Here is a 27,285-nt window from a genome sequence, read left to right as displayed (position 1 = left end):
TGATATAGATTTCGACGTGCGCGACGCTGATTTCATTGAACCAGTCCTCCGATGACGGGCCGATCCGCTTCCCACGAAGAATTCGATTCGCCACGGATGCTCGTTCGAGGAAAATCTAACCGCTGTGACATCCAATCGACATGCTTTTTGACCATCTCGAACTGCAATCCCGTTCGCCGGGTACCCTCCACTATCAGGAAGATGTATTCATTTCGAATGCGCGTTTCACACCGGCATTGTTCGGCTAATGGAGGCGTGCATCTCTTCCTTAACATCGGCTGAAGACGATGTTGCAGTTTACAGATCGACCGTGGATCGCTTGGCTTCCCTGAAGAATTTTTACTTCTTTGCTGTCGACAGGTTGAAACGTTAACCTTTTCAATATTTTTAATATTCAGCTTTTTTATAAGAGTTAGAGCGACTAGTTTCCTGTATGATGTGAAAAGAAAGTTTTTCAAAAATTGCAATTCGTCGGAAGTGTAGAGAAGATACTAAAAGTTGCATTTTGTAACATTTTTATGTGGGCCTATATTGAAAATTTAAAAAATACGTTTTGTATTAGATGATTGCATAAGTTCGCGCTCGATTTGAATGATAGATTTGAATGAAACATTTAATTTGATTAATAATAATATTGATTGTCCTTCTCTCCTTGTACAAATCAATTTCTATGTACCTGAACGAGGTTTGAGATCTAGAGCAGGATTTCAAACACTTAAATCCAAATCCACATATGGATGAATAAATCTTATACATCGAATTATTGCAAACTCCGACACACCATACAATAGTATTGATTTTTGATTGGGTCGTCACACATATTCAAAAGAAAATTGCGCACGATTATCTGATAATACCATACCTGTATTCCAACAGTTTTGTACATGTCCCCTCTTAGCTAAATTACGTTAATTCTTTTTGTTATATCATTAATAAAATATATATAATAAATATAATAATGATAATAATTAGAGTGGGAGTCACTATAGTTGAAGATGTGACTGTGGAACCTGGAGAAAGCCCAACGTAGGGTCCTCTAGAGCAGTGCTCCCCAACCTTTTTATCGCCGCGGACCGGTCAACGTTTGATAATTTTACCGCGGCCCGCTGTGGGGGGGGGGACGTTGATTGTTTATACTTTAGATTGTTTTGATTTAATAATTTTAATTTAATTGTATTGAAATAATTGTATTTAATGTTCCTTGGGCGGCCCGGTACAATTTGATCCACGGACTGGGGGTTGGGGACAACTGCTCTAGAGTAATCTGAGGCTACCTTGAGCTACCTTTCATAGTTCGCAACTGGCTCACCGAATCGCGGTTAACAACAATAATAATTCCTTTTGGAGACAGATCAACACGGGAAAATCCTTTATTAACGCTTGTGACTTTTCAGAACAGATCAATATCGCGAGCCTTGCCGCGAGGACGAGTCAGTCATGTCCTGATAATCAAGGACGCAGGGATCTCCGTGCGATTTTTGTGGCGGATTCTGAGTAATTGGAAGAGTTGAACAAATCCTCTAAATAGCTGTTACTGTTAAAGATAGCTCTCGTTCCCACACCATCACCTAGACTCTGATCCTAGAGACACTCGGCTATCGATCATTTCTCACGGGCCTGGCAAAATCAAGCAAACTGATCTCACGATGTCGAACGAGCCCTTCTCATAAATTTTCTCCGGTTTTTAAAGTTCGAAAAACAAGACTGAGGAATCAGGTTCAGGAAATAGCCGAGAGTCTAACACACAACTCCCTATATCTTCCAATTTCCTTCCTTGACGCGAATCGATCGTGTTCACTTGACGATCTTCGATCGTTCCGCGGCGGATGCAAGGACTCCTATCATCTTCGCCGCAATCACACACGCGTGTATCCTACGAAATACCACGCTATGAGAACGAGAGTTTGACCCCGAGGTCGTTTCAATCCCCTCGCAAAATTAGATTGCATCCTGTTCGAATCTCGCGGTATCCGCGGAACGACCGATCGAAATGAAAAGTAACATCGAACGAGATCGAGCAACTCTCGCTCCGATATCGTGAACCTCGGCAACGTTGCATCATAGGCTGATCAGAGAGATTAACGAGGCATTCGTACGGCAGGTATAATGACTGGCCGGGGACGAGCAGGACACGGTGCAACGTTGACAACGAGCGTCATTCATTCAACTGTCGATCGCTGTTGATGTCCTTGATTCAGTTGTCGATCTGCAAGCGATGCTGTGCGAAGAGTTTCTTCGAGACAACGGCATTCTTGTATGAACAGAACATCGCTTTTATCCAGAGCACTTCTTAATTATTGTAATGACTAGACATTGGTTGGGTGGAATACAAAACAATGTAACGAAGTCATTAAGGGATGAAATCAATTTTTATGTTGTTCCTGCTTCACACAATCAATGCAAAACATTTTTATTTTGCATAAAGATCCGCAGTCTAGTAATGACGAAAATGAAATTAACAAGTCCTACATACTTGATATTGAGTTCATATTAGGGTTCATATTTTGGTCCCGCATAACCTACTCATTAAAAAGCCTATTTCAACTGCACATTTTTTTCCAAAAAGAGATTTATGTTAATTTAAATTTATGTAGACTTAGATTTTGTTTGTATTCTGTTAATAAATTCTGATTACTATGATGAAAGTAAAATCGGTTTCTTTATTAAATAAACTGGGTGAACCACAAATCGTGACCAGTGGAGATTACTCTGTTATTAGCTGTCCGATCGAAAATGGTTTTGTAGCAAATTCTTTGTAATAAAAAATATAAAAAAACAATTCTTTCCAATTTTTTTATGTTATGATACTTACCGAATTCACCTTGAAATCCTCTAACAAATAGGTGTAAAGAAAGCATAGGAGTATTTGCAAAAAATTGAAGATGGCCTTGAAAAATCATGAAAAAAAGAGTTGACGAAAAATTTGCTATGATCACGTGAAAGCTCTGTTGAAACCATGCTGCACCTAATAAAAACATTTTCGATCGGGGTGCTAATAACAGAGTAATCTCTACTGGTCACGATTCGTGGTTCACCCTGTACATTAGATTGAAGAACGAAATCCTTAGTCCCGCGGGACCCCGCGGACTTTAAATAAATCCCACATCTATCCCGCGAGATTGAAAATGGCATTACAAAAATTGTTCATATAGAACAATGGTTTTAATTGGTGAGTGTGTGTCAATGGTGCGGCGAGGACAGTATCCGTCGTGGATTGAGTCGCTTCTTCAGGGTGACAATCCTGGCCCTCGGCCTGCCACTTGACTGCTCGTCGGTGGTCTTCAAGGACCTGTCACGGGGACTGCTTCGTCATTGTCACCGGAAGCTGCGTCCCCGCAAGACTAGGAGCAATCGGGAATCTCGACAAGTGCGGCAGAAGCTATCGAGTTCCCTGTGTTATTTTCGCTGCTCGTGAAAACTGAAGGAGAGTTCTTTCTTGTCCACGCTTCGCTAGCGACCGTCAAATATGCTTAGAGCAAAGCGGCAGAGGATCACGGGTGGTGACTGTTCACTTAAGATCGAATAAAACGAAAATCCAGACACACACAGTCAGGTCACCGTCCCTCTCTCTATTCCTCTTACTTGAGTCAATGATCTAGGGGTCGATGCGCCTCGATCGCTCCCTGTTTCCGATCCCCGTGGACGACAGAATCAGCCGCCGTTAATCCTCTTTACTTAATGATACTTAGCGTAATCGTTTATGGAACGATCAACCAAGTTGTCTCCCAATGTTCGCACTACTTCGGCGATCGAGATCGAAGGATCGCTGTAGCTTCCTGAAAAAAATCGGACGATCGTGCATCTGGGCTTGTTTCAAAGGGTGAAATCTCTGCTTTGACACAGCAGGGGTGCTCTGGAGATAAAATGGATATAAAAAATAGGATCGCTGTAGCTTCGTGAAGAAAAATCGCACGATCATGCGTCTGGGCTTGTTTCAAAGGGTGAAAAACTCTACTTTGACACAGCAGGGGTGCTCTGGAGATAAAATGGATATAAAAAATAGGATCGCTGTAGATTCGAGAAAAAAATCGCACGATCATGCGTCTGGGCTTGTTTGGACGGGTGAAATCTCTATGTTGATACAGCTGAGTTGCTTTTTGTTACACAGATGCTTTCGCGATGGATTGCGTATATACATTAATCCATAAAATGAATATAAAAAGTCGTACATCATTTTTTGAGCGCTTGTTGCAAAAGGGAGAGTTCAATCAATGAATTCGCGGCGGTTTGAGAACCAGAAAAAATTCTTCGTGAATATTCAACGCATCTGAAACAATCGGAAAAAGAGGCAAGAACGAGTCGAGAAGAGGTAAACGGATAGATCCTGGAACAATATCACCGGCCCGCGGCAATTTTCAGTTTCACTGACTCCGGCGGAAGTGGCTTCCCGTGTTCACGATGGAATTGAGACGTCGTCGCCGTCGTGGATCGTGGGCAGTCGACATCGTTGGATCCGGCCTAGACAAGTATTACAGGATTGACGAGGAACGTGGGCGTCGCGGCAAAAAGTCTACACGGTTGCATAAAAACAGCTCATTGTGTCTTCTTTGCATTCCCGAGCGACGGGAACGTTTTCCTTTGACACCTTTCCACAGCCTTGATTACCGCACGATCTGGAATTCTTATTATCGCGTGGGTGGCTCTCGCGATGCTCAAAATAACTCCGATGAAAGAACTTCGATGAGCTAGAAATAATTCACCGATATTCTTCAACTTTTTTGGTCTGTTCGATTTTCTGAATTGCGCGATTAGCGAAGAACATTTTCTAAACCTACAATCTCACCAGCACGCACCACAACACGCGAGATAACCATCGCAAATCTCGAAAGAACTAAAATCACCATCAACTTCGACTTTAGCCTACATACCGATTCTACATCGTTCGATAATCACGCTGGCATAATCCCGGGGAATCATAACTCTCGGCTCGGAGTTTGCACAGAGCACCCACCGAATCAGCGACGATGGAAACCGCAAACTCGGCGCGTTCGCAATCTCGCGAGGAAATCTCGCGAGCAAAGAAAGTTCAGCGCGAAGAAAACAAGAGTCGCTCGGAGTCTCGGGAACACAAGTATACGAAGCAGAAGAGGAAGAAGAAGAAGAAGAAGAAAAAGAGGGTGAGGAACACGAGAAGCGCAGGAACCACGAAAGACAAGGATCAGGAAAAGGTCGCGAACCAACGGGAAGCGAGGAAAGTCAGGCGAGGGAGGGGTACGAGGCGGAAAGAAAGAATCGAACAAGAACAGTAAGGAGCGAAGAGTCGCACGGTGCTCCCATGGGGATAGCGGGCCTCGACATAGCGGTAGATACCTCTAGATAATACACTCTCATTTACATAGGCTGCCGCATAAATGAAAAGTAATGCGATGATGCATCGGGCGGCCCCGCATATCGCCTACGAGCTACATTGGATCTGGGTGAATGGATGCAGCAGCCCGATAGTCAAACCGCACACCTTCCGACGATTATTTTTGACCTCGAGCAGACCCGCAATGCTAATCCACTTAACCCTTTCGCTCCGGCATGCTTTTCAGAAAATACAGGGTGAGTCTCGTAACGCGACGATCTCGAATAACTCGTAAGCTATTTGTTGTACGAATAAATCATCGATTTGATACGAAAAACATTTGTAAAATATTCGATTATTCCTCCCAAATATAACCTAGAAAAATTTTTTGTATACTCATTCTCTAGCAAACTAGTCGGTCTAACATCTTGAAAAAATTCAAGTCGTTTGGACTAGTTTTAAAAAAGTTATGCGATTTTTAAGAGTATCCATGCTAATCCATTTAACCCTTTCGCTCTGGCATGCTTTTCATAAAATACAGAATGAGTTATAATTACTAGTTATTTATTGTACGAAAAAATTGTTTGGAAGAAAAACTGCACATACAGTATTTGACATTCCATTTAAAAAACTGAAGATGACTCTCATATCTCGATCAACAAGCAAAGTAATAAAAAAACATGCAACTTTAGTTCGAAACATTTTTTCGTACAAGTAACTTACGAATTATTTAACGAATTATTTGACTGCGAGACTCACCCTGTATAACCGAACGTGACGCTCGCAAATTGATACAAAGACGAACTAGCTTCAATATTCGGCTTCGTTACAACGTCTCTTAGCGAAGCTAACTAATTGTAACTGGCACTGTCGCGTCGGTGACTTTTGATCTCCGACCGCAGTTCGATTCAATGGCCGCGGTTATTCCTGCAATTATTTTGGAAACGGAAAAACATTGTAGACAATCCCACCGGGGTGGTATAGTTGTCGCGGCGCACCGTGGCGGCACACTGATTGATTAAAGGGTGCAGCCACCGCTTGAACGCGGCCGTTCGACCGGTGCACTTGTTTTACACCTTCCTGTCATTTCTTGAAGTTACTCTTGGGTGGTAACCCTGACTTTCCACCTGAAACATTCGCGGTTTACCCGCTGTTAGGCAACGAGGCTTTGAACAACTTTTAAACACCGACGCTGGTCACTGACATTTTCAATGAAACGCGCCGATTCCATTCATGATTTCTTCAATTTTCAAATCCAAGTCCATTTCAGAAAAATTGTTTTACTTTCCTAGAGACGGTAATTCGTACCATTATCGGGAACATTTTTCAGACTGGCCCCCATTTTTGTTCGATAAAACAGTTGAAAAAAATCGTACATCAATTTTACAACAGCGGTTACGAAGTGAATGCTCTATTCTTTGAAACCAACTTGGGTCCAGTCCCCAAAAAAGGTATTTAACTTTCCTAGAGACGATTCAATTTGTACTTTGTACCATTTGCGACAAAATTCCATAGATATATAGAGATAGACTGCGCCGTCTTATGGGCGAGTTGAAGCCCACAATGGCGGCGCGCGGTACAAAGAGTGAGAGAGAGAGCATTAGCCGGGGTCCATAGCGCTCTCTTTCTATATGATGTGTCGACACATCAATTAGAAAGAGAGCGCTATGGACCCCGGCTAATGCTCTCTCTCTCTCGCACGCCGCCATTGTGGGCTTCAGCGCTTCGTTCATGCCGCGCAGTCTATCTCTATATGTCTATGCAAAATTCATACGAGTACATTTTTCGAATCTGTCCCCCATTTGTTGTTCGATAAAACAGTTGAAAAAAATCGTGCATCAAATTTCCAACAGCGGTTACAAAGTGGACATTCTAATCGTTAAAACCAACTTGGTTCCAGTCCTCAAAAAGATTATTTAGCGTTCCTGGAGACGTTTCAATTTGCACCATTCTCAAGAAGTGGCAACGATTGATGTGTTCAATTTCGCACCGAGACGCGCCGGAACGAATCGCGTCAACAGGGAACGTACTTTCTTCGCTGCTCTCTCTGTAGACAATTCAAGCAGTGGATGGATGGCAGCAAACGTGATCGTTGTCGAAGGAGAACGGCAACGGATGTGTCGGTTGATCGCGAGGATTTCGCGGGAAGAGTTAACAGTATCGGGCCTCGATGCGGTTCCGATGCGACTGGCTGCCGGCGGCCGTACCCACGGCTGCGACCGTTTTATTTCTCGTGGAAAAGAAACGATCGAGCGAATAGCGGCCGTGAAATCGCGATACGACGTCTTCGCGCCCGTAAAGAATTTATTAGAGTGCGCCGGATCTCGGTCTCACGCGAGCACAACGCTCTTCGAACGCTCTCTTTTTACTAGACATATTTTTTTTCATTTTCATAAAACACAACGATTCAAGCGATTCCTGTGTCGAATCGGCGAAACACTCATTCGTTCGCCAATCCAACGAAAGGAAATCGTGTTCCGACTCATCGACACTCGCACAAGTCTCTACAGTGACGCCGGGAAAGTAAAGGATGATGAAGAAACGCGGTTGATTTAGTCATAGTCGTAATTGAATGGCGGGAAAAGGTTCTGATCTCGCGCGGTCGTTAAATGGTTCTCGCGTTGCAGCGTTTCAATGTTTCAATCCTGCGTGTTCTTGCGGAGATCAGTTATTAATAGACAGCGGATTCGATGCATTTGTGACAAAAATGAGTAGGTGTAATTGAAAACAGTCAAAACTTTAGAAGAATTTAAGAATGCGATTATATTTTTTTTCAATTTATATTGCAATTTATATTGCAGTTCAGGTAAAACATTTTTATTTTGCATAATGATCCGCTGTCTAATTATTATTAACCCTTTGCACTCGAGTGACGACTCTGAGGCGCCACTAAAAATTGTTGTACCATTATTCAAAATATTGTTTATATTACTAACTATGTTAGTATTTAATCAATTACTAAACATTAAAGTATTTTGTGAAGTATTATATCAATTTCATATTCATACAAAGAAAAGAATTAATATAGACTGGAATTATCCTAGGTCGAAAGAAATTTTTAATTTTCCAGTTAAAATAGAGTTAAAAAAGGGTTACCCCTTTGCACTCAGAGCTATTCTAATTTTTGATACCTGAATTTCTCTTCCGGCCTGAAATATTTCCATTTTATATGATTTTCTTAATTTTATCGATATAAAACTGATATAATACCTCGCGTACAATACTTTCAGTGCTTTCTTAAAGCATAAAAATACGTTTAATAATTTATTGAATACAAATTTCATAATGCAACAAATATTTTGTACTATTCAGAACAGCTGTTCTCAAGTTAATAACTAGACAGCGGATTTTTATGCAAAATAAAAATGTTCTACCTGATCTGCAATATAAATTGCAATATAAGTTGAAAATAATATCATCGCATTTTTAAATTCTTCTAATTTGTTGACTGTTTTCACACCCCCTACAAATTATTTCACGGTTACGGTAATTAGATCTCCTTTGTTCTTCATAATTTCTCAGAAGAACATTTTTATTGTAAAAAATGAAGGGGAACATTTCGATTATATAATCAATTTCCGAGAGGATCGAATTAAAAACGTCTCGCGACTTTCATGCGAACGCAAACGCTATTAGCGCCCGTACTTGCCGTGGCCGAAAGAATCGTCGAGGCGAGGAAAAGAAGCAAATTGTTGCAGCCTGTGAATAAGAACAATTTTCCGAGCAGGTGAAACAGCCAACGCTTGCTCGCCATTTATATTTAAATTGGACTAACAATGTGAAGCTGTTCAAAGTAAACGGCGCTGCGTGAATGAAGGAAAAACGGGGGAGCAATGCCAACACGTTTTTCCTCGAGTGTGTAACACGCGTTCTGGAACGCATGTGCTCGACTTCCGCAATTTATTCGGAATGCTGTCTTAGGCGCCACGCTGTTCTTGTACATATGTGGAACGGCCAAGAAAATGCGGAGCTATTCCGAACGATTCGGTTCTCCTCTTGTTTTCTGTTCCAGCGACAGTTCTAGTAAGCAGACGCTCGTTCCCGATTACCACCAGATGCATAAACGCACTGCACTCTGAATGTTCATCGTGTAATACGTACACGTTACATCGGTTCCAACGCGCGTATATTCAAATTCATTAAATCACTGACTCCGTTAATCGACTCACAGCCCAGCATTTATTTGTCTAAAAACAGTTTTCAATTAACTGAAATATAGAAATAATGTCGTATATACACGCGCGTGTTCGGAAAAGTAGCCCATGCCTCTAGATTAAAGGTTGTAATTCTTAGTTAATACAGACGATAACGCCGCTAATATTTTCCGCTCGAAGAGATACCCGGCTAGAGTGGATCTATTTGATACTTTATGGTTAATTAACGCTATCAACGGCACCGTAAATATTTTATTCTCATCCGGGGGCTGACCCAAAGATAACTTTTACACGAGCACTTTAATTGCAGAACGTTCGAAGCAGAAGAGCATACGTAAAAATAAATAGAGGAAATGGGACTAAATTCCTCGGTGGCGAATACCCGTGCGTTACTTTATCAAAGCCGTGAAGGTGATTACTGCAACTGTTTTAGTGCTGGAGATCTCTGAACTGTTCTAGAAAGAGGATGGTACTCGAAGAGAATGATACAGAGCTTTTATCTCATCAATTACGTATAAGTAGTGACTAAAAAATTCCAATCATGTCGTCCAGACACGAGAAAAACAGTGAGCCTCTTCCTTCACGCCGTATTTTTCGAATCGATAACAACTATGAAAAAGGCTAGCAGTAATTATTAATGTTATTCGTTATTAGACTGCGGATTTCATGCATTTGTGACAAAAATTTTAGTAGGCGCTATTTGAAACAGTAAAAATATTGGAACAATTTAGAGATGCTGTTATATTATTTTCAACCTATTAAACATATTTTGAAAGAAAATAAATTTCTGTTGCAGTCCAGTTTGTTACAATACAGGTGGAAAATTTTTATTTTGCATAAAGATCCGATATCTAGTTATCTCCAAAATGAGTTGTGTCACAGTCATTTTTAAAAGCTCCGCAGTCTAGTCACTACATTGCTAGGGAAATTAGTCCCTTTTGTAAATCTGCCCAAAGATCGGCAGTCTAATGAAGTACTATTTCCAAGTAACAACTTTCTTTATCTTCATGGGTCAAACCAGATGGTACAAATCATCGACAATAGTTTCTTAATTTTTTCCGAAAAAGCTTATCAATTAAATTCTACACTTGTTATCCTAAAGATGAACGCCAAATGAAATTGTACAGTGCTGCCTCGAAGATAAAAACAAAATGTACACTCACAGTCCTGAAAATGAACAATGCGATACACAAAATTGTACACTCTAATGCTGATTGGCGACCTATTCAATTAACCAGAATGAACTCGAGTACCAAAAATGTTTGTACAATTCATTTCATCTGAAGTTGTTAATTCATTTTCCTTGGAGTCGCTGACCAGTAGTCTGCATTAATTGTAAGATATTCCTCAGTGAGGACTCCGCAGTCTGCTGATCAGCAAGGAAGCCCCCGGCGGAATCAAGGAACGTGACGTGATAATTTCGAGGTTGACAGGTGGAAGAATACGTCTGTTCGGGCAATCGAACCTCGGCGAGGGAACTCGACCGGTCGGAATCCTGGCACCTTGACTTTCTCCCATTGTGCAGATCGCCGGGCCGGGGCGCATACCTATTTTTCTGGACACGCGTAATTACTCGATCATCGCGGACGTGTCGAGATCCCGGGCGGCCGATAAATCGTCGTCCACACGAAAGCCGAACCCCGAGGTGTGTATACGGGATCGAGATGAACGGGCATGTGGGTGAAGGCTGCGCGCAGGGCTCTCCAGGATGTGTCGAAAGTGAAACCCAAGGCCTCGCCGCGTGCGGACGCGCTTAAGGAGTCGCCGTGGCTCGATGATCGTCCTCGACTCGCTCGATCATCGTTTCGGATCGGTATCGATCTCCGGCGAGGCTTCGGATCTGACCGTGAACAGAAAACCGCGCAGTGCCGCGCCGTCGAAATATCCACGATCGACCGTTCGCGATCATTGTGCAACCGTCATTCTCTTCCCCAGTCGGTGGTTCTCGCTTCGATGAGCCACCATTACATACTAACTCTCCTCCGGCGCACACTATCTTATTGTCAGTGTATACTCCGCCGTAACCTTTTTCTTTTCTTCTTTCCACTTTTCCACACGGCTTTTACGAGCCCGTGCGATTTTGAAACACACGAGCACGATGCGAGTGAACGATTGTTCGCCGACCGGATCTCCAACCGAAGCCAAAAACTATAGAGAACCATAGTGAAATCCGGGCCAGGCCAGGATACCATCCATCAGTATCCCGGGAAGAGAGAGAGAGAGATACTCCTTGGCCGGATAACTCGATATCGTGACGCAAACTATGGCTCTTTCGCCCCCGATCTATTCTCGGATGGCCCAGTTACCAGATATTTCCTCCAGATGAAAAGCATCTCCGATTTCCAAGGAGAATCACTGCCAGAACTTCAAATCAAGTTTGAATTTCTAAGGAAACCTGTCCTTTTTATTACTCCGGCCTTCTGGACTGAGGCAGCAGACACCCTAGCAAGATGCAAACTGAAAACGAACAGAATTATGGTTTTGAATTTTGATCAGGAGGACTTTTAGCTTACCTAGCACGAAGATTGATAGAGTTAGGATCGGAGCTAGACAACCGTATTCTAAGAGCACTGGGAAGAGCATGTTGCCTATTATCGAGCCTCCTCTGCCGAAACACATCACCAGACTCACTGCCATCGTCCTGGAGGAGAAAATTGTCTTGTCGTTGGTGTTGAATTTTTTTTAAATGTTTCTTAACTGATCAACAACTGGTGCTTCCACCTCAACGTGTTAAATAAATATCGAAGTGATAAGAGAAAATTGTCTTGTCGTTGGTGTCGAAATTTTTTAAAAATGTTTCTTAACTGGTCAACAATTGGTACATCCACCTTAATGTGATAATTTGAATATCGAAGTGATAAGAGACAATTGTCTTGTTGTTGGCGTTGAATTTTTTTTGAATGATTTTTTAACTGGTCAACAATTGATGCTTCCACCTTACGTTATAATTTGAATATCGCAGTGATTTTTCGAATTCGAACCTGAGAGACGTCGGGAAAAGCACGACGACCACCCCGACGACGACGTTCACTGCAGTGTTCATCATTCCCGTGAAGACGCAGGTCAGCGCCAGCGTTATCATCGTGTTCGTCGACCAAATCATGTAAACTATGCAAGATAGCGCGGCTCCGTATGAAATAACTGCAATCAACCGAAGAAAACGGCGATTTAGATGCGGTAACAATGTGGACGTAACATTACTCTAATATTTACTCGCGGCCACTCACAAAGGAGATTCTTGTGGTTCACAACCTGCGAGATGAAGCTGGCCGATAAGAGGAAAAGGCTTCCTGCGGTGGATATGAGGACGGTGTTCAGGTAAACGGACTCGCTAACGACGATCTAAACCAGAGAGGAAATTACGATTGCAAATTCTGGAACGAATACGTAAACGTTGCGAAAAGAAAATTCGGGGAAAAACTCTCTTACGTCCGTGCAAGTTAACTGTTCGACTTCCGCTGCTTTCTGCGCAGTCGAATAATCGAGGATCTCGCAGAACGATGGATCCCGCTCTGTTGTCCCATTGTAGCTGACCGAATCGAAATTGTCCAATATGGTGAACAGCTGGGGCTGCCATAATCGAATCGTGTTCATCCTGAAAAGCAGAGAGGAATTCCCCGTTCGGGGACATCAGTGTGCGAAGACGATTAAAAATTCTGATGTTGTGTCTCGGAATTGTGTAATAATTGCTGTCACGATTGCGTCAACTTGCGATCTGCAGGATTGACGTCGAGAATCGCGGGAGAGCGTCAACGCATTTCGCACCGGCAATGCCAACGACAACGTTTACGCAGATAAAACGAACGTGTCGCTGGTGATGACGGAACTGGTTCGCTGATAAAATAGCATAAACGCTTGATCACAGTCTACGGAGCGGTCAACGATTAAACGACCGCTCTAGCACGCTCTCCAATCTCGTTTATGACGAGCTGTGTGTGCAATTAATTAACTTCGCGAGATAAAACGTACAGGGTATCGAATAGTGTGCATACCAAAAGTTCTCTCGATTTTTGTCGGTTTGGGTAAATCGATTTGGTATTGTTTATATGGAGACACACTCGACGAGACTGACAATAAACACGTGCTGGCACTGCAAACACTCATCGAGTACACGTCGAGTGTTAAATCGTGGGTGGACTCGTCTCGTTCGAGAAAATAAGTGAAAGAACAAAGCACTCACGTCAGCATCGTTGCGAATTGCATAGTGATGATCAAACAAAGCCGAGGGAAATGAGGATACGAGAGTATTGTTGCCTTTGTGTCTTTCTCGTTGCCTGTCGACAGCTTCCGTAAGGACCTCTCCTCCAAACTTTGAATCTTGAATCAGAACAGCCTCTGTTAACGAATTTCTCTTCTCCGGTGAGGGAAAATCGATCTTTTACGAAATCCAAGTTGCGACGTGATTAAAAAAAGGTACTTTTTAATATAAAAAGTCTGGACAATTTTTCAACAGTGTTTAACGAGGAAATTGATCTTCTCCAAGTCGATCATTTACGAAATCCGATGTGCGACGTGATCAAGAAGGTACTTTTTAATGCAAAAATCTGGAGAATGTTTCAACAGTGTTTAAATTTCGATTCACAATTACTTACCGGATAGTCCGCCGCAGGTTTACCGGTGTTCAGCCGATAAATCATTTGGAAAGCTTCCAAGGCCTCGTCGTTGCGCCCTTGAGACATCAAGAACTTGGGACTTTCTGGGAATAAGGATAGGCAAACAACACCTAGCAGCATTGGGACGCCGCACAGGGACAGAAACATCCTCCAGGAGTTGTAGACGAAGCTGCCATCTGCCAGGACTATGGACCAGGATTGGGGAACCACTACCCATGCTAGTGCTGGAACAAAAAATGATTTCGAAAATTTTTACTACGTTCACAAAGATTTTGGAGTTAGAGCAACACTTCAATCTACCTAACAGATGAATGATTGTTAAGGCTCCAAAACAAGAAACCATTGAATTGGTCTTCTAGGCTATTACCTGCAGTCACGACGTTCCCAAAAGTAATGGAGAAACCAAGGATCAATGGGATCCTTGCTCTTCCTTTGATTCCGTAGAACTCCGAGCAGTACGTTATGGTGGAAGCATGGGGTCCACTTATACTGCGGCAAAAAAGTTACTCTCTTACTAAAAATAATCAGTTCTAACGAAGGTCTAACTCCCCAACTCACATAAATCCGCTCAAGAATTTAAAGAACACAAGCGTCCAAAAGTTCTGCGAGAATCCTGACAGAACGTTGCAAATCCCGTCCGCCAAGTACCCATAAAGGAACACAGGCCTTCTACCTTGGACATCGGCTATGTAACCCCATAGGAAACCACTCGACACCATTCCTATTAAACATGCGAAGACATTATTGCTAAATCCAATAAATGGTTGATCAATTAGACCCACCTACAAATGTGACAGCGTTCAAGACCCCTTTTTGGAAGAACGTAATTTGTAGATCGCATTCTGCCGACGGTAGTATAATCGAAATGTTGGAAGTGTCGATGCTGGTCGCCCAGGTCACGGGAATGATAGTCAGTAGCAGCAGATACTGGAACTTTCCGTAACCGGCTGCGGCAATTGCGGTTTCGAAGTTGGCGTGCTCTTGCCGCTGAACCTCTCCATCTGGACAACGCAATGTAAAACGCAGCTATTTTCTGTTCTGACCCTCCCAAACATCGTATTATAAAAGTGACAGGGCTGTATTTATTTAGATCTCCTGCAATTTTTATTACGATATGTACTTGGGTGGAAAAATTTATCGAATCAATTTTTATGTATGCAACCTCGTAATTTCAATAATTATGGAATGAAGAATATAAAGAATATGAGTTTTTGACTGGCAGTGGTAGAGTCAGTGTTGACATAATTAAAATGTGACATTATAAACGACAGAATGGATGATGAACAGAGAACAGGGCTCTATTTATTTAGATCTCGTGCAATTTTTATCACAATTTGTACTTGGATGAAAAGATTTATCGAGTCAATCATGTATACGACTACGTAATTTCAATAATCATAAAATGAAGAATATGAAACCGGTCATTGGATAACCGAGAGAGAATCGATGGAATTAAAGCAGAAAACGAAAGTGGATGATAAACCGAGAATCTTCGATGCAATTATTTTAAGATCCACCCGAGGATCGATGAACTTTTATGATAGAAGAAGCATAATCCACATACTTGTATCATTTCCACTCTCGTGCGGCAACTTATCGCTGACAACGCTGATGCTGACGCTCTTTCTATTGTCGACGGGCATCTTGAAGGGAACCGCGATCTTCCATTCGATTCAACGATCTGCGAAGAACAGCACATAAACCTTCCTCCCCTCAGTCTGGATCTCCGGCTTTAATTAACGTGTCTTCGTGTGTGTGACATTCGTCTGCGGCCGAAAACGAGTTTAATTGGCTCGAATAATGAGTCTCGTTTGCACCAGAACCTCCTCACGCATCGCAAACAATTTTATCGCGTGTGCAAACACTGTCAATATTTTCCCATTTCCCGGTTCGAAATAAAGCCGTCACGCGAAAACCCGGTGAAACCAGGCATGAAAATTCTGTTTCACAATGTCGAATCTTTCGATTAAGAAGACGTCAATGATGAGAGATTATCGGAGAGATGTTGTCGCGCGGTAAACATTTAGTTAATTTAATATTCCAATGGCGCAATCGATAGGCCGACTGACGTTACATCGACTTGTTCGGGTTTATATCGCGATTCTGCTCGGTTGTCGAGCAATTCGACCTCTTCGGGTACAACTGTTTGCACAGTTGTCACATATCTGCCAGTTACGCGCTCCCAGCGGGCTCCTGTGTAATAACTCAGCTTGTTTATTAACGACTTTCGTCGTTTTCGAAGTTTACGAGGTCTTAAATCACTGGCTGATGTTATTACGGAAATATTCTGTGTAGAACACCGAAGTATTCCGACTGTGCTCGTAACTGTTCACCGATTGCTCTCCTTTTGCCTTGCCGAAAAAATCTACAACCAAATTGCAATATTACATATAGATATTTTTGTTCATTGTAACACCCACAATTTATCCAATGGACGTTTGACAGGTTTACGACAGGACATACGACGAGGCAACATTTAAATGTCTCTTTCTCAATGACAGAACAATTTCAGCAACGAAAATCTAATAGAGTGAAGGATATAAAAAAATTTTTACAGTCAAATTGTATTGTTACATATAGACATTTTTGTTTCTCGTAGCACCCACAATTTTCTCACAGTTTATCTAAAGGACGTTTGCCACGTTTGTATGACGAGGCAACATTTAAATGTTTCTCCTTCAATGGGAGGATAATATCAGCAATGAATATATAGTAAAGTGAACGATTTAATGGGAACCAATGAGATCATCGTGCAATACCTAGTGGCAGATTGTTTACTGATCTGCGAGAGATAAAAAGCCAGCAGAAAAACAGGCCACGTGGACGAAACAAGTGGGTCGCGTAACTCGCCACACCGCGCCGGCTCCAAATTATGCAACTATCCTTTCTCGTTACATCGTTACAGGACAGTTGCCAAGGTACAACGTCGCGGATTCACGCTCACGATTTTATCGATCAAATTATGCTTTTCCGTTCACGAAAACCAGCCACTGTGTTTCAAAAGTGTTCAGAACGAACGTTCCACGTTTCGCAACGGGTATCCGGTATCCTTCGCTTCCGATTAGACGATTACAGGTGCTGTCTTCGTATTGGAATTCGTTACTTTATTTTATTCACAATCGTACAAAATATTAATACTTGTTTCTGCTAAGAATGACTCATCTCATTCAAATAGAATGTCAATTCGTCTAGAATATGGATACAGGTGTCTTTCTGCTGTCTTCGTGGTAGAATTCGCTACTTTATTCCGTTCACAATCGTATAATATATTAATACTTATTTATGTTAAAAATAACATTTTATTTAAATGACATCTAGAATATGGATTTAGTAAAAATGGATACTGAATATGCATTAGGTTGAGTCACAGATAAGTTCCATCTTTAACCACAAATTGTAATGAAGCGTTTGTCATTCTAATGACTCATTCGGACCGCCTCATAAATGACAACAAAGTAATGGCAAATAGTGGCGAACATAGTACATAAACGGTGAATACACAACTTTTACACCGTTTACCTGGTTGATATTTCGGCGAAGTAAAGCGGAGACTATTTACGACTCGATCCAATGTATTAATTAAATTGTAATTTTTTGAAACTGATCCGAAAGTGACTATTTTTACCACGCTTATATTAGCTTGCCGAGTTGTCGATGTTGTCATTGTCGTTGTTGTATGCGTCAAATCTTGTAATCGAATTTTAAACCACTTCCTGATGAGCTAGAGACTTGAAACTTTAAACATAGCTCAGAACTGGATGACAAAGCAATTTAAAAAAAAAAAAAAATTTTTTAAACTGTGCGTCTAGGAGAAAAAAATTTTAATATTAACTGTCACGCTTCGCCGCGCGACGCTCGGTAGTACGTCATCACGTTTAGCGATCCCCATTCCGCGCGCCAGCGCACCCTACTCCACTACGCGTTCCCACTCCACTGACCCACTTCGTACCGAAGGAGCTCGTGTCAATCTAGTGTTCCGTTCATTCAGTTCCATTTCGTACAATTTTGGACTCCATAAAGAGACTCTCGGAGTCATCCCCTCATTCTATCTCGCGTATTTCCATATCTTGCGCTTCTATGTGTATCTTACTATTTCATAACAGTATTACTATATCTTGCGTTCCATTTAAAAAAGACTAAAAAGTAGAAAATAAAACAATATATTTTTAAAAAACTTGTCAAAACCACGCTTATATTAAGATGCACTAAAAAGGAGAAAATAATTTTTTTGAGACATTAGTGACTGTAAATAAAAGCGTGGAACGCCCACGAAGATTACGTCAATATAGTTTAGTGCTCCACGCTTCTATTAATAGTCACTAATGTCTAAAAAAATTATTTTCTCCTTTTTAGTGCATTTTAATATAAGCGTGGTTTTAAAAAATTTTTTTTTTAATATATTTTTTAAATTACTTAATTCTTTTGGTACTATGCATCCAAAAAATAACTTTGTTGAAGAATTCCCATGTGTGGGTGCATCTTTAAAACGCAATGTTGAAAATACCAAAAGTACAGGAATGAAATTATAGCAATTTTCGCAGTAAATTTTGAAACTTCACTAAATAGTTACTTTCTCCGAATTGTCAGAAACGGCGGTTCTGCTCGAGCGTGATTCTCGAGCCTGCTCTCTCTCGGAAATCGGCGGCACACTATCATAAATCATAGCACGTATCAGAAGGCATAAAAAAATGTGCGTAACTGCGCGCCGCCAATCCAGATAAGTATTCATTGCCGCGTACGGTGTAATATGGTATGCAATCTCGACGGCTATCAATGCCAGTTGACCGAGAACGTTCGCGAACAATCGATTAAAATATTCCAAAGCTGCATCATTGTTGCATCGACGAAACGCATGATCAGTGGGTCGACGAAACCATGGAGCAATTAAACGGATCGTTGGGATCTTGTTGACGATCAAACGACGCGCGCGCACGCCCGGTCATCTTCTTTTAAACCGAAGCGGCTAGTTACACGCTTCGCGTACTTTGCCCGCTGCTTTGTTCCTTTGTTGCAAGCAGCCCGATACAGGAAATATCATGTCCACCCTGACCTTACGTTCACGATACCCCCGGTCAGATAGCCGTTGAAAATTATCCGAGTTCCTACAAAAGCGACGGCCATTGTCTCCTCGTCACTCACGTGAGAGGATTACACTTGTACCAGTCCTCTTATCGCCAAAATTCTAGTTTCCCCATTCGCAAACGACGCCGCCGTTGCATCATCGCGGTATGCGCTGAATCATCCGTAGCGTCGTTAATTACGCGCGCATAAGTTAGTCCATTTGTGGACTTCGCGCTGCGCATATCGTGGCGCGCGGTCAGCCTTTGATTGCTAATCAGTCGCCTGTATTTTACGAATTTGTAGCAGTAACAGCTTGGAGCAGTTTAAAGTAGGCGACTTTCCGTGGGCGACCCGGGTCGTTTATGTCCGGAGCGAAATTTCACTAAATTTCTATCTTGACAATATTTATTTTTCCCTTTAACACTAGGTTTACGTGTCCTTGATAATATTTATAATTTACGAGTATTAACCTTCTGCACTCGGTTGTCCCCTCTGAGGCACCAATGAAAATTGCTGTACTATTGTTCAAAATATTGTTTACATTATGAAATGCAATTACTACACATTTAGGTATTATACCAATTTCATATCCATAAAATTTTTAAAATCATAGAGAATGGAAATATTCTATTGGGTTGGCAAGAATGTAATTTCGGTATTTTACGGTAAAATAAATTTCTTTATTCAAGCGATGAACGTTAATGGATAAAATATTTTCTTATTTATTATTTTGGCAAGAGATCATCGAACAAAAGGGAAATATCTTGTTCATTACAGTTCATTGCTTGAATAAAGAATTTGGCTCTCTATTTCATCTTAAAATACCGAAATTACTTTCTTGCCAACCCAATAGATCCGAAGAAATTTTTAATTTTCCAGTTATAATGGCTCCGAGTACAAAGGATTAAGATTGTAAGCATAGAACAATAAATCAGTCATGAACAAAATCGACCCAAACCACCCACGAAAGGTGCAAAACTTTGGGACTGTCAATAAATTATTTTCGTAAAAATCGGTGAATCAATTTCAATTGGGTACAATACGTAGACCAACGAATCTATATGTATAATATTCCACTAAAAGTATGTTTAAAACAATTGCTGGACAATTAATGATCATTCGCCTTCCGAGTATGAAAATGTCTACAATTCACCTGGCAGAAGCTCGTTTAGTTCCTCATCCACTTCCGAAATCCGTCTCACGTGTTATGAAACACCGAAGTCGTTTACACAGAGATAAACTAGGCATGTAAATACAGATAACTACGTTGACAGATAGTGTACACAACATTCCGGGAGAAGTTACGTTCGCCATATATCTGCGGAAAGTAATATTCCGTGCGAGCAGTTTGCTAAGACGCTCCCTCGGCCTCCACCGACGCGGACTTGTCTTAAAAATACACCGGTTCGAAAGCATTATCAAAAATAACAGCGCGCGATCAAACCGTCAAAATATGGTCCACAAAGCAAAGACACGGACGGGATCAAGTAATTATGCAATGTTTTTATTCGCCGTCAGGGCCGGCCACCGTCTCGTCCTCGCACGATGCGAATTGTTTACGGTGTTCGGAGAGATGCAAGAGGGGCTTCGATGACGCACAAGGGACCGTCTGGTTAAATCTGATTCTCGTGATCGGCTCTCCGCGCGCGCGCCTAAAATCTGATAAGCCTCTAATGAAACTTACCTTCGGCGCCGGTAATTGCTACACACCGACAATACTAATGTTAGTTCAATACTAACAGAAGGTCACGACGCTCGCGCGGGCGTCCTGCTTCGAACTCTCGAAACCCCGGAGAAATGTTACCCGTCGCACACTGTGATATTTCGATCATTCAGGGGGATTTAATTCAGAAATTGAAAATCTTTAAAACATCGCGTATGTGCTCCTGCATTGAAAGCAATACTAAACTTTAAATGTATTTATGTAAGACTGTGTTTGCAACTTACTGTTATATTTTTAATTAAATACCCTTTTCAAACAGTCGTGTCAACGCTAACCGTTCCGAGCACAATATGCGACTGGTATACATTGTTTTGTAAAAACTTCAAGAATTCTTTTTCAATTTCTCGCAATTTTTACAACAATGCGTGCTTGAATGAAGAAATTTATTGAATAATTTCTATATATGCAGGGTGTGGCCGGACGGGTGGTACAACCGGGCAGGGGATGATTCTACATGTAAAAATCAGTCGAAAGAAAGGAATAACATTTTCTCGTTTGACGCCTCGTTTTCGAGAAGAGATCCGTCGGGTTCGCGTGCTTCTGTATAAGCAGGAAGTAGAATCGGTTGGTCATGATCAGACGCGTCAGACGATTCCTATCAATAGCACGTATATTTGCTGCTAACGACAAAACAAGGCGTCAAATAAAAAAATGACATTCCTTCTTTTCCACTTATGTTTACATGCAGAATCATCCCCTCCCAGGTTGCACCACCCGCCCGGCCACATCCTGTATAATGGAATCTCATCCTTGTAACTTTAATAATTATAAAGTAAAAAATGTGAAAACAGTCATTAGACCGGTGGTGGTACGATTAGCGTTAAAGTAATTAGTAGACTGTGGATCTTTATGCAAAATAAAAATTGTCTGCAGTGATTGCAAGAAATGAAAGATAAAAAGAGGAGAAATCATATATTGACATCTTCAATTTTTAAAATTTTCCAACAATTTCGAATTTCATCTACTCAATTTTGCTATAAATGCATAAAGATCCGCTGTCTAGTAATTAGGAATCATCATGTTTTGAGTTTTTTAAAAAAATACATGATAAGAGAATAGAAACAACATCGTTAAGAATTTAATTCCCCTAAATGATCGAAACAACACACCGGGCGCCGGAGAAGAAAGAGATGCCGGGAGTAAAAATAGAATGCGTCGGAACGAAAATATTGACAAAGCGCGTTTTTTTTCTCATTTTTGATCGTCGGCGGGCGGAGGTGGATCGTTCGAGGTGAACAGACGCTGGCTCGTCTTCATTTTCTGCACGTGGTAGTCCTGGCTGGCCTCTCTCGCCCGACGATACTCCAAAGAGTTCATGTACTCGGTCACCTTCGGCGAGAAAAGAGTTACAAGGTCAGACGGTTGCCGTATCAGGAGAACGCGGGGCTCGTTTCGCCGGAGTAATTAAAGTTTCCTGTTCTAAACACGCCCGGGGTCGTCGTTGCGTGTCAAACGACCTGTTTACAGCCCGCTCAAACGACTCCCTGGTCCTGTTTACCTTTCTAAATCCTTTTACCAGCCGACGGACGTCCCTCGGACGTCCACCAGCCCACTAGACAGCGAGCTTACACCTCTGACGCTTGCTGAACCCTGCATTTCGCTCGAAAAAACAATATTTCCTAGCCGAAACTCGATTTTTTCAACATTTGTTAACGGTAACAGCCGCTATCACGAGTGCGTGAGTTCATCAAGCGATGGCTATGAATCCTATATTCTCACAAAATAAACAAAAATAAAACTAACCAAACTTTTTAATATTGGACCATACGAATTGAATTTTTTTGACAAGTTAGAACAAATTGTCGGAATTGCAGAGAAAATGGACCTTTTAGTATTTTTCTACAATTCCGACCAATGGCAATTTTTGAAAAAACATCTCTTCACATCTTGTGGTAAACTAATTGCTCTAACTTCTTAAAAACGTTCAAGCCGTATAGTCTAATATTAAAAGAGTTATAATTTTTTTAGAGCATCCGAATATTAATGGGAGTCACTGTATTTCCGGTAGAAACGTAAGAATCGCGGAAAGATGAGAGATCGGGCCACACCGGGACCCACCTGAGCCGTTAAAGCTCACTAGACTGCTCCGTTTCGCCTCTTTGCTACTTGTTCAGGATACACGGGGCGATCGCAGAATCACCGCATGCGGTATTTAACCGTTCCTCGAAGAAATGATTTCTGTTATTCGACGCGTTTGATTCCGATCTAGGTGTTCGCCGATCTCTTTCCGGCGTGTGTCGAGCTTCTAGCGGGATTCGTAGCGGTAAAGGACGATTAATATACGCAGAATCGCAGTGGGATAATCGGTTTTTCTCCCCCGGGGAACTCGGTTAGGGAGAGAAAAAACCGGAGAAATGTACGTCGGAGACGATAAGATGGATATCGGAATAGCGGTGGACATTCGCGAACGCTTCCGCGCTGCGTGGAAATTAATCGAGTCGCCTTGCTGTCTGGTTGACGCATCGGTCCCTATTCTAGAGCCTGCTATGATTTATTTCCCGGTGAAATTATATTTCCGCGAATCCAGAGACGTCTTTCGAAAAAGCTCCGTACCTATTTTATATATTCTACATATTTCCAACGTCAATCAAATTCTTCATTATAATTGCAGACATTGCACAGTGTAAAGTCATGTGAGAAATTAATTATACCCTTAATGATGCATTCCATAACGACACGAGCATAGAAATCAATACGTTTATATTCGTTGTGAAGAAAATTGTGTCAGAGCAATAAATAAGAATCTTTAAGCTTCTATGCACGATATTCTACATTAACGTAAGAAGCCTGTTTCCGGACCTCTTTCGATGAACATCCGCAGCTTCTAGCGTGCTTCGATTATTTCTGAAGCCTCCGAGAAATTTTCAGAAAGAGCATCACACCCGTTGCAATGTGGGTCACTGGCGCGTATATTGCTCGCGTGACGTTCGCTCGATTGGAAAGCGACTTTTCGCGACCGCGTCACTAATTAATGCTAAACTCTCGGCCGCGAGTTTGCACGCGTCGCATCATTATTAATCTGTCGTTCCGAGGAACGTTCGAATAGTAGCGTCGCCGCTCGAATACGAAACGCGTTATCGCGTGTTGCGCGCCACGTCACTCATTATCCGGTGCAATAACAATGTTGCAGATTTTACAGGCGAACGCGCGCTCAGAATTCTGTGTATCAAACTCGCAGAAGCGTAATCGAACGGTGCGGTAATTAATAGTACACCGGCTGCCATAAATCTCGCCGGGGCCCGCGCGGACGCATTAAACCGAGACCTTTTATGTGAAAGATTTTACACGATCAATGTGCTCCCTAATGAGCGGTGTCGACGCGCTGAATTAATGATAGTGTCCGAGAGTCATTCCCGACCGCTCCACCGAACAATTAAATCGAACGGTGATTTACGAGGCTCGCATAATAGCTCTCGCTTCCACGTTCGACGATGACCGCGAAGGAATTCGGGACTGGCCGAGTGTACTTTGAATTGTTTGTTTCCCGGTGGACTTAATTGTCCGGTTAATAGCCGCTCGACCGACATCGTTCTCGCTAATGGTGTTCATGGGCTGTCGCGAACAACCGATAACGAATATTAACCTCCTTTTCATACTCCTGGTGACCCCTGAATATCCCGTAGGACATCACGCCGATCATCGCCAGCAAGATCATCCTCTGAACCGCGATCTTGCTCGATGGCCATTTCCACCTGGCCATGATCCCACGGGAAAGTTCTAGGATCTCGTCGACACGAGCGGAACCATTTTATAGGAGACTTCTTAAACGGTCTTCTACGTCCACAGCTTCGCCAGACGCTACTTTCAGCTTGTTTCTTCGACGAATTTGATTAGGAGATCATTTTGAATGACACAGAAAATTTGTTGACTCGCGGTTCGACTAAATTCTGCGTCCCGAACAACTTCAGGAAGAATATTGTTCGTTGCTACGTTCAATTCGACAGTGATGTAACTGAATTGAATCAAAACATTTTGAACGATGCAGAAAATTTGTTGATTCGCGGATCGACTGAATTCTGCGTCCCAAACAACTTCAAGAAAGATATTGTTGGTTGCTACGTTCAATTCAACTATGATGTAACAGAAAAGCTTTTAGGATCTGGCCGTTGGATTATTTTAAGCAGAATTGTCGATCGAATGGTCTTTGTTACAGGCTAATTTTTACGTTTCTTCAGTGAATTGAATTAAAGATACATTTTGAACGTTTTGCAGTTCGACTAAATTCTGCTTCCCAAACAATTTCAAGAAAAGATACCGTTACATTCAGGCGGTTCAATAGTATTAAAGGTTCAGCCGTGTTTACTATTTCAGCATGAGAGGAAAACAAGTCCAGTCGCTTTCGCAACGTAGAACTTGACTTTCCAGACGATAAAACAATCTCATTCGAATTTACCATGCTGCAATTTATTTGTCACGCTCGATGTCGTTCGTGATCAAGCGTCGTTGCCGATCTATCACGCGAGGGCCGACTTTCTTCGGTTCAGGTCGGACCGCGCATTCAATTAATACCGTTCACATTCGTTCATTGATAATCTCGTGTTCGGGCTTATGTAACGACGGGTTTCATCATTGCTTTTCTATATTAGTTTTGTTTCTACTATCGTGAGACAATCTCTATTTCAAGCCGGATGCGGTCATCGAGTCACGCTCGCTCCTTCCGGCGCAGCGCGAGGAAACGATCTACTGTATCTGCTGTTGGTAACACTTGACCAAAATCGCGGCGATATTCCTATTGAAAATGCCGTTTTTAGTTAATTTATTATGTTGTATTTTGTCTATTTACTTAAAGACACAATTTTGAAGAATCTGGAGACCACATATAGGCATCATCCGGAACGAATGTGTTAATTAATGTCTTACCCCAAAATGTCTTAAAATTACAATGCTTTGCTCTATCCAAACTTTACTTAAAATAGCAAAATCAAGACCAGCATACTCATCATTAACCCATTTGCATCGTAAAGAAGAATAAAAAATATCTTCACTCTTTTAGTATGGTTAAGAAGAATTGCAAACAGTAATAAAAAGTATCTACATACGCCAATGCAAAAATGAACAAAACATTAAACGAACTACTTTATAATTATAGTCATTCATTTTTAAAAACCAGTCCACATTCTCAAAATAAAACAATATTTTAAATAAAAAGTAACTAGCACTCACAGTACAATTTATAAACTCACAGTTATGCTTGAAATAACATATTGAAACAAATTCTTAAAACCATTCCCAAACGAAAATGTTTAAGGTAGTATTCTGGTTCTTCATATATTGATTATAATCAAGACTAAATTTCTTCTGGTTCGAACCATAATTACATTCATGCGGATTAATAAACAACTTCATATTTTGTTTCCGTTCAGTCATGCTCTATGAAAAAATATGTAACTCCTGTAATCGTGATTATTTCTACATAAAAAAAATCACACATATAGTTCAAGTACCAATAAATAAATGTGCAAAATTAGATTTGTAGGAAGTTTCTCAAACTATCATTTGCGTTTCCTAGAATTGTTAAGTATATGTAATACATTGGTATTTTGTAAAACTTTATACATAGCATAGGTATACGTACATAAAAATAAAAGAAATTGTCTTTACTCTTATACCTTTTAAATTGAAATAAATATTACGATTTCGAAATCGAGAGGAAGAATTAATTATTATTAAAATATGGTACGGAATAAAAAATTGAATATTATTTATTTTGATCTTTAAATGAAGTAAATTTCCGTTGCATACAGAAAAGGCAACTTAATTTTAAATTTATGTTCTATGCAGATATTTTAATGCAAGCCGATTGACGTATTTAAAACGAGAACGAATTGAGATTATCCTTTAAAAAAAGAACTAATTGAAATTATTCTTTAAAAGAACTAACCGAAATTATTCTTTAAAAAAAGAGCTAATTGAAAAATGAAAGTATGAGGAAATTTCTCTAGATTAAAAAAAAATCACAGCGTGGATGAATTTAAAATCAGGACCGTGAGCGTGATTCTGAATCGCGGTTAGTGATTTCGCAGGCGATCACTAGCAGAAGAAGAGATTCGAAACCAGAATACCCCTAAATAAAAACCGGGTATCGAACGGAAGGGTTGATCGAGCAGAATCGCAGAAGAAGCAGTGGCGTTGAGAAGCGGGTTGAACCGTTGGTTGTAAGATGTCGCTGTGGACGGTGCAAGATGGCGTCCGGTCAATAGGCGAATAGCAGGGAGGCCGGAGGCGCTCTCGAGGTTCGTGGGTGTTCTCAGCCCGGAGCTGGAGAGGCTTTAGGGCCGTGCTTGTGCCGTTGGAATTTTCCTGCACGGTGGCCGTACATCGGTGAGGTACGGTGTGGTGATCTTTCACAAGAGAAACCAGTGGTGTTTGTCGTGTTGTTCGCGGTATCTTTTTGTGGCGATGTACGCGGGACTGCGCGTCGCGGACGCGTCGACCTGAGCCGTCTTC

At 41.5% G+C, this 27,285-nt stretch overlaps 1 protein-coding gene across 5 annotated transcripts; it reads right to left on the bottom strand.

Annotated features, from left to right (window-relative positions):
* Window positions 1-8,439: 8,439 nt before the first annotated feature.
* Window positions 8,440-27,120, bottom strand: LOC143208753 (uncharacterized). 5 transcript variants are annotated; one of them, XM_076423497.1, is made up of 12 exons: window positions 26,986-27,119; window positions 15,619-15,735; window positions 14,837-15,055; window positions 14,613-14,775; window positions 14,422-14,543; window positions 14,034-14,278; window positions 13,622-13,758; window positions 12,871-13,036; window positions 12,669-12,783; window positions 12,423-12,582; window positions 11,955-12,082; window positions 8,440-11,898 (listed from the first exon to the last, which is right to left on the bottom strand). In XM_076423497.1, the coding sequence occupies exons 2-12, from the start codon at window positions 15,695-15,697 to the stop codon at window positions 11,849-11,851; spliced, it is 1,584 nt and encodes a 527-aa protein (XP_076279612.1). In that variant the 5' UTR covers window positions 15,698-15,735; window positions 26,986-27,119; the 3' UTR covers window positions 8,440-11,848. The 5 variants fall into 5 exon arrangements, with proteins under 5 accessions (XP_076279612.1, XP_076279611.1, XP_076279609.1 ...); XM_076423496.1 differs by having other exon boundaries at window positions 8,441-11,898; window positions 15,619-15,820; window positions 26,986-27,120; XM_076423494.1 differs by having other exon boundaries at window positions 8,441-11,898; window positions 15,619-16,419; window positions 26,986-27,112.
* Window positions 27,121-27,285: the final 165 nt, after the last annotated feature.

This window comes from Lasioglossum baleicum, chromosome 5 (genome assembly GCF_051020765.1).
Source record: "Lasioglossum baleicum chromosome 5, iyLasBale1, whole genome shotgun sequence".
NCBI lineage: Eukaryota > Metazoa > Arthropoda > Insecta > Hymenoptera > Halictidae > Lasioglossum > Lasioglossum baleicum.
Note: the sequence above shows the minus strand (reverse complement) of the source record. Positions and strands in the feature narration are given on the sequence as shown.

Excerpts from the sequence above, each read along its gene's own strand:
- LOC143208753 (XM_076423496.1), bottom strand. The coding sequence starts at position 15,697 with ATGCCCGTCGACAATAGAAAGAGCGTCAGCATCAGCGTTGTCAGCGAT. Across the intron at positions 14,776-14,836 it reads GAACGCTGTCACATTTGTAG|GAATGGTGTCGAGTGGTTTC; the intron begins GTGGGTCTAATT and ends CATGTTTAATAG. Across the intron at positions 12,784-12,870 it reads AACAGTTAACTTGCACGGAC|ATCGTCGTTAGCGAGTCCGT; the intron begins GTAAGAGAGTTT and ends TCTCTGGTTTAG.